The 14187-nt window shown below is 38.9% G+C and overlaps 1 protein-coding gene across 6 annotated transcripts in view; it reads left to right on the top strand.

Moving 5' to 3' along the window:
- The window catches only part of LOC119740035 (alpha-adducin-like), a 67742-nt gene extending 57502 nt beyond the window's left edge, over positions 1–10240 (top strand). For 3 of the 6 annotated variants that reach the window (XM_038215229.1, XM_038215231.1, XM_038215228.1), the window contains 6 exons: positions 611–721; positions 1965–2057; positions 3302–3361; positions 5967–6138; positions 6430–6537; positions 7543–10240. In XM_038215229.1, the coding sequence (XP_038071157.1) occupies positions 611–721; positions 1965–2057; positions 3302–3361; positions 5967–6138; positions 6430–6537; positions 7543–7835 (837 nt within the window). In that variant the 3' untranslated portion in view covers positions 7836–10240. The remainder of the gene's footprint in view (positions 1–610; positions 722–1964; positions 2058–3301; positions 3362–5966; positions 6139–6429; positions 6538–7542) is intronic. The other 3 variants (XM_038215230.1, XM_038215232.1, XM_038215233.1) reach the window with 3 other exon arrangements.
- Positions 10241–14187: the final 3947 nt, after the last annotated feature.

Below are 14187 nucleotides of genomic sequence, written 5' to 3'. Positions count from 1 at the left end.
CTTGCTTCTCTTCATCCAGTAATATGAGTGGGTACTATCATTAGGAGTCCTGTGTGATGGAAAGTAGGAATATTCTCCGTCATCACATGCCAAGGAAATCTACAGTGGCAGCAAAAGTTTGCCATGCTATGAACACTTTTTTTTTTCTTCGAGACATTTGTCATCGAGACAAAACAGAACTTACATGTAGCTGTTAAACCCCCCCCTCCCTTTCCCCGCCCACCCCTTGGAATCTCTGTGTAGGCTCACGCACCTTATGTACAAAAAGAAAAGTCAAGTTGATCTCCGGTTCCCTTGGCATAAAATGGCTGAGATTACTCCAATTTCCCCTGGATGGGATGCTGAAATCCATCGCAGGTTACTCCCCAGCTAATGCAGGTACCCATTTAATACTCCTGGGTTGAGTGAGGCAAGTTGGGGGTGAAGCAGCTTGCCCACGGACCCAATATATGACCAGCAGCTGGATTCGAACCCCTGACCCACTGAGTCACGAACCCTAACCACTTGGCCACGCTCCCCCTCACTCACCTTATGTGAGAGATAAATTGTTGTGGCCATAAAATGAGGAATGTCCTTACATTGTTTGTTTTGTTGTTGTTGTTTCTTTCAGTGGGTGACTGATGAGGCTAAGCAGACATCTGGCGAGTCAATGAAAGTGGCTCCTCATCAGTTTTCAGTGCTATCTGAGGACCCCAAGGAACTGAAGAAAAAACAGAAAGGCGTAAGTTGACTTAACACAACCAAATAAATTTGTCTTTGCACTGGTGTCTGAAGCATTTGCTGCATCTGACCCCAAACACAGTTTCTGATAAAAAAAAAAATGTTTTAACCTTTTCTGCTAGTGTCGAGACGTCAGGTCATCTAACTTTCTTTAAATTTTAAGTTTTAAAGAATGTATTAGTGAAAAACGCCTAGTGTAAAAGTATTTATTGTTTCCAAACATTGTAGAAGTTAGAGAGGCTTCCATCCTCACATTTTCAAAAAATGTCCGAAATAGTGAGGGTTCATCAAAATTTGAAAATCAAACTTGTTGCATTGTTTGTAGTTCAAAAAATAACCAGCTGCCTGTGGCCTTCACATTAACACACTCAACATTTCTGTTATGGAAAAAAGGACTCTTGGTAGATTTTCTTATGAAAACTAGAGGCATTTGGGGCTGTGTATTTGTCAAGTACAGTGTTGACAGAATACGTATGGCAGGTTTATCTGCGGTCGTCAAAACAGGAGAACGGGCTTCAATTTCCATGCAATTGATGTCCAACAGAGGTCAGTGTCTTATAAAGAAATAAGACAGAGCAAACTAAAGGTGCCAAAAGTTGATAACATTGGGGTTTTTAAAGCTATAGTCCATCATTTGCAGCTATCCGAAAAGTAACTGGCATAATTATTGTTGAAAAACATTCTTGGTTGAAAGTTAGTAAGGGGACTAAACTCCCTGTGAAATTATTCTTTCTGGCAAGCTGTCATTTTGAAGTAATCAACGAAAGAAGGCCTTTCCAACGGTGCTTCTTAAAATGCACCGTAGGAAATTTAAAGTAGTAGTTCATTTTGTTATTCGGCGAAGCGCGCGCAAGCATTGGCACTATACGCACACGCATGTGCGGTTGCTATAATTCGTCGGATCAGTGCGTGACATCGCGTAGCTGCAATCGGCTCAGTGAGAACGTGTCTCGGACGCTGAATTCAGGCCCAATTCAAAACATGATTCAGCAACTTTTGATTTGAAATCGAGATCCTAGAATGCTGTTTTTCTCTGAATATACAGCTGAAGCTGAGCTGAAACTTCATCAGGTTAGTTGTTCAGCACCCTTCTTTAGATTGTGAGCACTTTTGTTGCTTCAAACGAACAAAATGCACAAATTACAAATGATGGACTATACCTTTAAGATATCGATAATGAAAAAAAAACAGAGCATGTTGATCAGAGTTGTTATGTCTCCCTCTCGTTATCTTCGGTTGTACAGATGAAGGCGGATAGGTTTGATGACAAGGTGACAGCAGGACCCATCTCAGAAGTGCTGTCAGGCGTACAGTATGGCGACTCACGCAGGGCACAGGTGGGTTGAAGTTAGATGCTTGTCCTTCCAATGCAAACCATTTATGTAATCCAGACACGGAGAGCTCTGTGTCGGAATCCATGCCCCATCAAAGCAGCAAATAGCGTGTCTACCATGGGTGGTGGTCTATACATTTGTTTCATTTCATAAGCATTTCCTAATTCTTTATTTTTAGCACTCCAACCCTGCAGATTTTTTTTTTGGGAGGACCTCCCCCAATCTAGCTTCTAACCCCACCCCTTAAACAGAAGAGAAAATAAGCACATGATACAAAGGGTCATTCTGTAAATTTTGGGGTCCCAAAGTGTGATTTTTTTTTTGTGTCCCTGTGTAATTTTGCCGCGCAGGTATCATTAAGATTGACCTCAGACTATTTGTCATTTTTTTAGGCAAGGACTTTGCTTTACACAATCATTCATGGAGATAGATGGCTTTGAAGAATGCGTCCTGAATTTATTAAATCTTATGTCTGATGTAGCAGGGACAACAATAAAATTAGACCCCAAATTTATGGAATGACCCCAAACACATTCACGAAACAAAAATTCGGTGATTTGTCAATGAAATTGTTTTTTTTTCTGGATTGGCAATTCCACGCAATTCCATTGGTTTTCATTCACACGAAGTAAACTTTAATTATGAGTTGGGTATGCATGTTCACAAATGCAGCAACAGGACACCACTGTGGCAATTTGTGTATCAGAAATGTGCATAGTTCAAGGAACATTTGCGTTGCATTTTATGTTGACTTTAAAAAAATGTTATTATTACTGTAAAATATTGCAAAAGCATCCCATTGACAATTTCAAGTTGATTTGAGGTGTGGCATGCATGCATAGTCTTATTTGCACAAGCTTGTTTCATACAATGCATGAAAACCTCCTATTCGCATTTATTTAGCATCCCCCTTTTTCATTCTTTGACAGTCCTTTCTGACTTGCAATCACATTTTTTTTGTCTACTCATTGTTTGTTTCCACATTTCGTCAAAAGTATTCGAGATCCCGTCCGACTCTAACAATAATTCTAGATGTGCGCCTCGGGCGAATTCTCGAAAGTTTTATCTGTCTGGGATCACAGTGTAACACAAAACTTCTGCAGTGTGTCACATGTATTCTTCAAAAACCTTTAAATGTCAACACACTTTGGGATAAAAGCAGGCAAAGTGACAACAGGGGGCAGGCTCCGTTCTTCTGCAGTGATCAGCTACGTACATGTAGTCTTTGCTTGTTTTGTTTTTCTTAGCTTGCTAGGGATGCCCCCTTGTCTGACTCCAAAGACAAACTGCAAGATTCACCCCGCAAGGTACCGGTATCTGACCAACTGACCCCTCAGCCTAGTGAAAAAAAACATGGCTTTTTCAAAATATGTTTGCTTTTTTTGCCAGGATCTTTACTCTGCCATCACCAGTTGCAAAATTTCTCTGCTTTCCTCCTTTTTTCTACATTCCTCCTACTTCATGTATTCTCTCATGCACCGCCTTTTTTTTGCAGTTGTGTTTTTGCTCAGCTGTAGTCGGTTGTGTTGTTTAGCGCCACGCTATTTTACCTCAGCTGTAACATTGTCATTGCGTTGTGAAACTTTTGCGTTGTGAAAAGTTCAGCCTTTTTCGTTTTAAGTTATGCATAAGTACGGAAACACTTTTAAGTTGAAAATGATACTGTGGCTAGCATTGCTCCCGTTCCCTCACAAATTCATTTTTGTAACAAATTTTGACACACAGGCTCGCCAGAAATTTCAGCATGGTATTTCATAAATTCTGTGCCCCCTGGGTTAGTGTAGAGTTTTTGTGTTGGGCTTTCAGTTGTAAGCACAGAATTGCGACAATTATCCAGAAAATCCACATGTAACATCAGCATGCATATAGGCCAGACTACTTTATTATGGATTTTGAGTGCCAACCCATGGAACTATGTATGCATGAACATTCAGAATAATCATTTAAAAAGCTTAACAAAAAATGCCGACATTTTGTATTGTTTTGAAAAGTAGTTTTGGAATTGATGGAAAGCCTGGATTTTTTTTTTTTTTTTTTTTTTTTTTAAGATCAGCATTATTAACATTTCCTTCATAACTCACGCCTTCTTTTTAGATGGTTTTGTTCACTTCAGAACATGAATTGTTCAAAATTTGGCACTAAATAGATTTTCCAAATGCACTTTTTATTTGCACTTTTAAGGCAACTGATAAGAATGTTAAAGGCATGTACGAACGTTTGCAATTTCCCGGATAAGTACATTGTACCTGCTTAAAGTTTTACGAAAAATACATTGTACCTGCTTACAGTTTGACGAAAAAATGCTTGCTCAAAGTGAAAACAGGTCTGATACCAAATTTATTGTGAATTACCAAATTTATTGTGCCTGAAATGGCATCATTTGGTTTAAGAACATGTGCCCACAGGCGCATTTTTTACGTGCATTTTTTTTACGCGCGTTGGCAACGGAATCCAGTTATGCAACCCCAAAAAATTGTGCATCCGTTTTCTCTGAATGTATAGTATCCACTGAGCTGAAACTTCAACCAGTTAATTGTTATGCAACCAAATTTTGAGAAATTTTGTTGCTTCAAATGAAAGAAAAAATTGCACAAAAAGCAAATGATCCCATGTACCTTCTAAAAAGTTCCCTCAGCAAGCTGAGGTCCAACAAGCTGGAGGTTTAAAAAAGACGAGACAGTTCCCTGGATATTCTCATGGTCAATTCCATCGAACAAAGGCCGAAGTAATGACATAGTTGAACGGTTATTTTAGAGGTTTGTTTTTGTAGTCTTTAGCATATTTAATGTGCTTTCAGCATATTTGTTCATAATTCTTGCTTCAGTGAACGGTAAAAACAATATTGTATGGGCACCCGGATAAATTTATTTAAGCAAATATATTCCTGCCTGTTATATTTAATGTTTAGCCAATAACGACACGCTTTGCTTCTTGTGCAACTAACATTTCTGCTTCCAGTGTGTAAAGAAAGACTTGTCATTTTCTAAGATTGATTCTAGGTTTTGAAACTCAACTTCTCTTTAAACATGTTAAAGGGATATTGTTCGACATTTAATGCGTGGTTTACAACTTGATTGTTGCTGCTTAAAATATTTTTGACATAACATGTTTTTGTTTTGTTTTGTTTTGAGTTTTTGCCCTGCTTTTCTCAACTAAAATTGTTTTCCCCGAAGTACGATGCTCATAGCATAGCCGTGCACATTATAAAAAAAATAAGAGCTAGTTTAAGACAATGCCTGAAAAAAATTACTGGACTCGGTAAAATTTGAAAGTTGCAGATTCAAATCCCGCTGAGGTCAATATTGACTGCTAGATTGAAAGTTTTTTAAAATGTCCGATGGCTGGTTCTTGGTAATGAAAGCGAAGGTAAAGCATAAGCTGCAGTGTCATGAACTGATATTTATGCCAACTCCAGACAACGCTTTCAGAGATTTCGCCACATGGCTCTAAGTTTGCTGTAAGTGAAGACTCATTTAGATGCCTTCAGACATGTGTCATTCTTACGCTTCATTACTACACTTGCTAAAGCCCGCCTCAGGTCAACCTGCGATTTGCTTGCACCACGACAGAACCGTCGCCATCAAGTAGAAAAATCATGCTCAGGTCACAAAAGTGAGAAATCATGTGATTATCATGGAACAAGTGGCATCTGGGCGCAGAATAATTGCACACAATACCATTCAAATGCGTGAATCGGGGGACGCACATGCGTGTTTTTGATTGGCTTCCGATGAGATGGCCGTACAGTGTATGCGACACCAATTACATGTAGTCTTCAGAAATAAAATTCACCGATGCTGGCGGTTTTAATTTAACTCTCAACACATCATTTGCGAAGACTCCAGGTTTGACTTTCACAGCCTTTTGTCATTCAAACATTTTGAATTTGTCTTTTGATTTACTTCTGTCCAGCAGCCTGGCGCAGATGGGGATCAGGTGCAAGCGGCCTCCAAGGGAATCATCAAGCGAGAACACCAGAAGGACGTCATGCTGTACACCGCCTACGCCCCCAATCCGTTCGAGAACATGACCGAGGAAGACATCTTGAAGTACAAGCAGGAGATTGCCGAGAAGACTGGCCAGGGTGAGTGGTCTCCTACCGCAAGTTCCTTTAACCCTAAACACCTTGAGTGATTTACTAGGATCCTTCCTCACTCTTGCAAAATCCAACCACCACCCCCATCTCCTTTCCTCCAGCAAAAGAAAACTGAAAAAGAAAAAGTCCAAGATTTATTTAGAGAAAGGTCGGATTGTGAGTGTCACCTGTCTATCCCCCCCCCCCTCCCCCAATCGCCAGGATGTTGCTTGATATCCTTCAAAGGGTTGGCACGAAATTCCAGTTGTTATTGACCAACTGTCTTGTTTTTGTTTTTAGATGTGAAAGAGATTGAGTTGATAGTACAGGCGCCTAACATGAACGGCCCAGATGGTATGGAAGAGACTACCACTACAACCCAGAGAGAAGTAGTTGTCACCAAGGGAGGTGAGTTGATGAGCATTTATTTCATTACCCTAACCCTTCAAGATCTTTTGAAAGAATCCAGCAAGAGTTTTTGGTGGATTTGAAAGGGTTGGGAAAGGTAATGCCCAGCAATTTATTACTTTACATGGGACTAGGAATGTAGTCGAGTCTAACACAATGTCCAACACAAGTCCTGTCTCAAGTCCAGTCACAAGTCCAGTCACAAGTAACAGTGGATGAATAATAACAAAGGAATGCCTTTGTCAAAGGTCATTTGAAAAGCTTATGACTGGAGGACGTGTGATGGACTCAACTACGTGCCAGCTATGGGACAGAGCATGAGCCATTAGGTTTCTGTAAAGTGGTGAGTTTTGGAGGATTTACAAATCTTCCTAGAAAAGCAAATGCACAGGCAGTCAGGTTACGACATGCACTGTTTATTACCTCGACTCTCAGCTAGAAATTCAGTTTCAAGGCAAGTTTTGGTTGTGCAGTACGAGCACGCATTCTGCTGGTGAAATGGTCAAAGGTTCTGTTTTCCACCTTTTTGAAGTCTCAACGCCGTATAAGTTTAGGTAGTTTAATCCCCCTGGTTTTCAAGCCAGACAGGAGGATTTTGCGTTCACGTGTTCCTTCTGTGTGTCCGTGTGTCTGGGTGTGTGTGTGTTCCATTTCACTGTAAAGTTCAGTCATCAGTCTCAACCAAACTTGAAAGGTGAGGCGGACATCAAAAAATCCTTTCCAATATGGATATTTACGAGGTCTCTGGAGAGTTACTGATGACTCTAACACATGTTAGTCTGGTGTCTCACCAAAACTCTCCATTCAACCCAAACTCCCCATTCAACTGAGAACTGGTACCTGCCGGGTGGACAATCAATTTCGTCACTGAAAATTGTCCTTACTAACTGACTGTACATACGTATACAAACTGCCAGGATGCCGGGGGATCGCGCAAGTTTTACTTGCAGTATTTTTTTTATGACATATTTAATGCTCCCATCATCTCTATCTGAAATCCTGCAGAAGACGGCTCGGAAGTCACAACCACCCGAGTTGTGACAACCAAGATGACAACCAAGGAGACTACGCTGAACGGAGACGAGGCGGAGGCCGAAGCCGAGGAAGGGGAGGAGGACGACGAGAGAGCCGCCTCCCCGTCCCAGGAAGCCGGGGTGAGGAGCGCCAGTAGCGCTGAGGCGTCCCCGACCAAGGACGCCACCTCCCCCTCTAAGAAGAAGGACAAGGGCAAGAAGAAGTTCCGAACCCCTTCATTCCTCAAAAGCAAGAAAGACAAAAAAGAGAAGGCGGAAAGTTAAACACCTTTCTTTTTCTGTTTTCCCCTTCAATAAAACGACAGCGCTATTCCAAGCTTTTGAGAGAGGGTCTGTGTAACGTATGGAGAGAGCTGTCCAGCTTTTTTTTTTCCTTCAGAAGTGGCCTCATTTTCACTTATCTAGTCGGAACCGGTCAGAACCTGTTCCTACCAGTTGTTGTTTTCATACAGCACATGTAATAGTTTAAGCTTACAAGAGAGTCTTCAGCCCAAACTGGATTGAACTGGTTCAAAGCAGTTGGCTTCACAAGACTCAGTTTTCTTTTGTTTATTATTAACTTCATTGACGCCAAGTTGAACAGTAAATACAGTTTGCTTCATACTTCACTCTCTCTCTCGACACTTTTATGTGTTTTTTTTTTGCATGTAGGTTTCGGGAATTCAAGGACAGACTTTTTGGGGGAGTTTTAGACGGTAAATTTAAAACTGCTGCAATTTTCAATGAATCGGATGTAGCTTGCTAAATCTCTGTACATTAATGTGATTTGCTCGTCGAATGGGAAAACTCTGGCGAGATTTGTCAGGTTTTTTTAACAGTGCTTTGCTATGTAGGTAATATTCCAGCGTACAGTGTAGGTAGCGCTCATCAAATGGAAATGAAATAATAAAACTGTAAAACAGTGCATTCAAGACTTATAACGGAAATTGGACAGAAAAAGCCCCCAAGATATTTCAAGCAGAAAAGATTGGGTTTTTTTTCTTCAACTTGTAAATTGATTGCTTCTGTGTCGATGGGTGTGTAAGTATTGACATGTGTTAATCGGTCGTCATTTTTAACGCAAGGTTGTTGGGTAGTTTGTAAAAAAATAAAGGTAGATGGTGCTGCACCGTCACCTTGTTTCCATGGCAACTGCCCTGTATTCTGCCCTGTATTCTGGTCACATTCTATGTAAATTTATTCCAACCAAAAAGAGGGGAGAGTAGCCCCAAACGTCTTAAAGAAATAACCCAAATTATGAATCAGTTATTCTGATAACTTGAAGAAAATAATGTAACTCCCCAGAATTTCGGGAGAGAAAAAAATGAATAGAAAAAATAATCTTTTTAATTGATTGACATGCACAAGTAATGGATATTTTCTCAGAGCACCCACAAAAAAAACTGTAGATTAATAATAAATGTCTTGATAAGTGTTTTAATGTGACATTCTAAGATTGTAAATGTAAAAAAAAAGTGTATCGCTCTTTGAAAATACGAAGAGGTCCTATGCGTTCGTTGTTGGTGTTCCTTGTGGATCCAATGTGTACATTTTTTATTGTTGCTGTTGCACACATGTAGGTGTTTAGTGCAAAAAGTCAAGTGATTCTGAACAACACAAACATTGTAATTGACTAAACTTTCGAAACTCATGACATCGCAAGTGCATTTTAGGGCTGATGATTGTTCCTTGTACCGTATGTCCAAATGCTCTTTCTGAGGATGTTTTGCAGGTGCTAAGTGATTGGGCTGGACATCAAGTGTATAAGAGAAATGGGTCTGCTGAATGGTTATGTAGTTTTTTGGGGTGTTTGGATAATGAGCAGATGGATCTCATGTGATGTGCATGTGACGGGCATGTGATGTGCATGTGACGGGCATGTGTTGAGCGTGTGACCATGTGCGTGGTATCCATGCCAGCAGCATGTGAGTCTTCATGTGATGGCCACGTGCTCGGCATGTGACAGGGAGAAGCTTTCAGGGTGCGGCATAAATTTTTTGAGGTCGTATGGATAAAAAAAAAAAAGAATTTGGAAAGGTTTGATTCTCTCAGACCGTCTACAGGAAAAATGACTTATTTCTACTTCAACATCAATTGATAATTATTTGGTGATAAATGTCCTTTGCTTTGATGTGCAAATTATGACAAAACAAAAATTCTTGAACAGTGTTCAGTGTTTTAATACTGCTAAGCTCGTGAATCACTGCTCGTCGCCAGATTCATTTTTGTAATCGTTCCCGCTTACTTTCTCTGTAAGATTTTGTATTCATCTTTGCACTCCATCACATTTTACCAGTATGTAGTTCTGTGCCTAGTGATGATAATTGTATTTAAAAAAAAACTGTAGTACAGCCCAGGAGGTATTCGAGCCGCATCCATCAGTGTAGAACTCGCAAGTGGTGTTTCTGTGCCGAGATCATTTGATACGTCTGCACCGGAGGTATGCCCTTGATGTATTCATGTATTCGTAGACTAGGAGATATACCAAAATGAATATTCAAATTATAAAAAAAAAAAAAAATCCTGTTCTTGCGTAATTTATAACTCATGTGTAATTTTGTCAAAATTTAGACACCTGCATGCATAGTGCTGTGTAAGCAAAATAATAGTACTTGACTACATAGGTGTAAGTTTAAATAAAAAATGAAAAAAATGTTCAATAAATCATAATATTGTAAGATAACCATGTGTATTGATATTAAGTGTCTTTGATTTTTAAGTGGGACTTACGTAGAGTAACGAAGCTGCAGATTTGTTCATGCGTATGACGTAACAAAGTGATTGCTTCAAAGAGCAAAACCAAAATCCTCAAAAATTGTCACACAAGGACCTGTGAATAAGGTTTTTGATATGGTTGCCTGACAATTTTTTTTTTTCAAGTTGAAATTTGTTTGTAGAATGTAGTATCCCAACAGGAAGTCCATTCCAACATCATTCTGATTATCGGTGAAGTCTTACAAAGATCGCCGGTCATACCTTCTCACCTTCATTGGTAAAGTTCAATCCTAATATTTTCATACCACAGACATCCTTTTCTTTAAATAGTTCAAAGTTTTGAAGGATTCAAAAAGTGGATATTTGAAGTCAAATATGTCTTGTAAAAAAATGCAATTTTTGTTTTCAAATTTCTAGTTAGGTGATTTAACCCCATGAACATGTCAAGATGACATGAGTGTTAGAAATGAAACGAGTGAAACAACACATCAAATTTATTTTCTACAGAGAAATTTTGATTGTGTAGCATATCTCTGTGTTTGACTGATTTATTTTGTTTTATGAGATGAAGTTTTGTTTTATTTCAGTTTTGGTTTGGATGTCGTTCACGCAGTTTCATAGTCGACGGTAAATGTTGCCAAACGGTTCTAAACGGCACCTTTAGATTTTTTGACATTCCTAAAAAAAAAACTGTACATTTTGGGTCAATTTGTACGTTGTTTTAAAGTTCACCTGTCCTTTTACAAGGATTTATAGTATCAAAGGGGTGGGGTGACTGGTACATGTGTAGGGGGAGGGGGTAAACTCACCCAATCATGGTGCATTCGTGTTACATCCTCTAATACATAACGGTAAAACTAAAAGCTTCGTGAAAAATCGTCAGTATTTTTCATTCTAGGATAATTTTCATCAACATGTCATAGTGTGTGCTTACCCACATGGTACGGCCTATGTTACTTTTTTTTCCCTGCAGCTTTGTCGATCCACAGGGTGTTAGGCCATCAGGCTCGGTCCAAAATATTGGCCACTTGTATCAAATGAGGGGAATAATCGCCATAGCGAATTTTGGCAAGGTATACACCTCCAGATTTGGAAAATGTGTGATAGCATTGCAGCGGTGGCAGCTTTTTGAATGTTATCACCCTTTTTTTCAAAATGTCCATCAAAATGCTTGTTACCACTCTAGGGGCGATATACCTTGCGTTTGCCCACTATAATCATTTATGCCCTGATTTGATACTGACTAAAAACCCCAGGCTGATGGCCTATGTGTTTTGATGAGTTTATCAATCACCCAAAAGCCCGTTTGTTTTGTATTTGTAATGATTAAACTAACATCAAACTAGACAAGAGAGGTCATGTTTTTCAATCACAGTTTGTTTTAGATCCCTTTTTCCTCTTAATTTTGATTCACGAGAACTAGCTACATCTGCTGTTTGTCAGCTTTTCCTTTTGCATTTAAATTGCAATAGTAAAAGTCTGTTGACAAAGCATGTACAAAATTTATGCACGCAGCTTACTTTTATTTGGTTTGTTTGGTTTACTCAAAAAGTTAAAATCTTCTGTATTTTTGTCTTCTTTATTGGGGTATTTTTTTAGAGAAGTTCTCTCCAGAGTACTAAACATTGTCCAAGACAATATTTTAAGAAGTAAACAAACAAAAAGGTAAATACATTGTACGTGATTTAGATCAGGCCAATGACTGGTTTGAACATTAGTGCAGTACTTTTTTTTTTTTTAAGAATAACATTTTTTTTTTAGTTTATGTTGTCAGTTCCTTTTTTGTGTTTAAAAATATGAAAATGTGCCACGCTTGCTTGCATTTGACAAATTTTATAATTCGTAGACTTTTGTTATACATCTGATAATGGATACAAAGGAAATTTAAGCAAGGGCTGTACTCATGAGGTTTTAGTTGAAAGTGCAAATACTTAGAGGTTAGATGCCAAAGTTAATATTTGGTAAATTTGTGATCGCAAAGATAATTTTATTGAATGACAAACAGGTCAAAACGATTTGTAGAATCATGTGCGACATATTTCTAAAGTGGATGAAGTCCATTAGAATTAAAATCCCGCTGCGATAGGACAAGTAGATACCATTGTACTTTTATGTTTGTAGTTTTTCCTGCAATCTTGTTTTCAAGTTTGATTTCACGGATGCCACACTCCTGAAAACGGAGGAGTAACAACATTAAATCAACATTTCATGTTATTTTGTAGAAATTTACTGAATTAAGAAATACAAATTTGCCTGTAGGTTAAATACCGAGTTGTTAAAACTATTATGGTATGTTTATTAAAGATTTCTATAAGTCGTTCACGGGAAACTGCACATATTTTGACGTAGAAGTAGTGGAGTAGGAGGACATAGTTTTTAACCGTTGAAACCCAATGTTCATCAGGTAAATAAAAGTACTAGCATATCCTCTGAAATATGTGCAGTTTCCCCGTTTAAAATTTAAACATTTTTAACATTGATAACTTCTTGAATCCGTAATGTATTGCATATCCACAAAAAAAAAATAATTACTTGAGCAAATATTGAAATTTTTGGGGGGTCTATGTAAATGAATTTGAGTGATGTGAAATTTGTCCCTTTTTAAAAACCTTGTTTTTTTTTCTGGCTTAGTAGCTATGTGTATTGCCATGTCACTGATTTTTACGGAGTCTTTAGCTGATTGGGTGTGAATGATGCTGTTGAGGCCTACTGCCTAATGTACTCCAACCCCGCGTGCCACACTTCTATGGCAATGAGGGTCGGATCTGTAGTTTACCCAGGCAAAGCCAATTAAAAAATTTCTTATCTGTATCTGTGATATGTATTTGCCCAACATAGGTGTCACCCTATTGTTTCTCGGTGATCGGGAAAGTCTTTGTAATACGAGAAAAATATTTACATAACATTTATTCATCAGTAAGTACCGAACTCATTGTTACTGCATACAGACAGCTGTTGTGCCCGGTGTGTGGCAGGGATGCGTTGGTTACGCTGTGCTAGAATTGTTCGGAATTGAAACATTACCAAAATTAAAAAGATTGTTTAAAGAACAAGCCAGGTCTACATGCATTATTCACATCCAATAGTATTGCTCAGATCATAGCCATGTTTCTTGAGGTCAATAGACCTGAGACTTAATGACGTAATGGTTTTGTTTACATATGGGCTTTCCTATCTGAGCGAAGTCGGGACGCCAGACGAAGTAGGGGCCGTCTACCACAATAGGAAAGCGCACATGTAAACAAAGCATGACGTCATTAGGTCTCGGGCCTATATCATGTCTGAGTTCTTTGTAGGCATTATAAGCATATTCCCTGGTGCCTGTCTGCATGAGAACAAGAAAACAAAAAAAGCATACTTGTTCGGCGTCAAAAAACATGGCTGCCTCAAGACTCCTGGATAGCGTACAGCCATGTAGTTATCGATAGAAGCTCCCTTGTTCATATCTCTCTATGTAGGCCTATGGTAGAACGTGTGTGCGTGCGTGGCTGTGTGAAAATTCTAAAACAAAAAATCTATTTGGAAGTCTTAGTGTCCCTCTGCTAGTTGCAATATGGTGGCATGGTGTACTGGAGCCGTTTAAAAAAACAAAAACATAAGGAAATTAAAAGAGAAATAAAACATGGTCCCTGTACAGAAGGACTAGCAAATTGATTGCAGCAGGTGTTTTTCTTTGTGTCGCGTAGTTTTTATCTACAAGATTGTAAGGGGTTTTTCATTGAAATTGGGCAAAATATGACTTTTTTGAAAAGTTTTTAAATTGTAAGGGGTTAACCTTGGATTTTCATCAAAATTCGGCGAAATGTGGCTTTTTGGGGGAAATTTGAGTTCGCAAGGGGTTGACCTTGCAAGATTTGGCTTTTTGGGAAAGTTTCATAATTGTAAGGGGTTAACCTTGTATTTTCATTGAAATTGGGCTAAA

The sequence above is a fragment of the Patiria miniata genome, unplaced genomic scaffold, assembly GCF_015706575.1.
Source record: "Patiria miniata isolate m_02_andy unplaced genomic scaffold, ASM1570657v1 HiC_scaffold_4, whole genome shotgun sequence".
NCBI lineage: Eukaryota > Metazoa > Echinodermata > Asteroidea > Valvatida > Asterinidae > Patiria > Patiria miniata.
The sequence above is the reverse complement of the archived record's forward strand: the minus strand, read 5'-3'. Positions and strand labels throughout refer to the sequence as shown.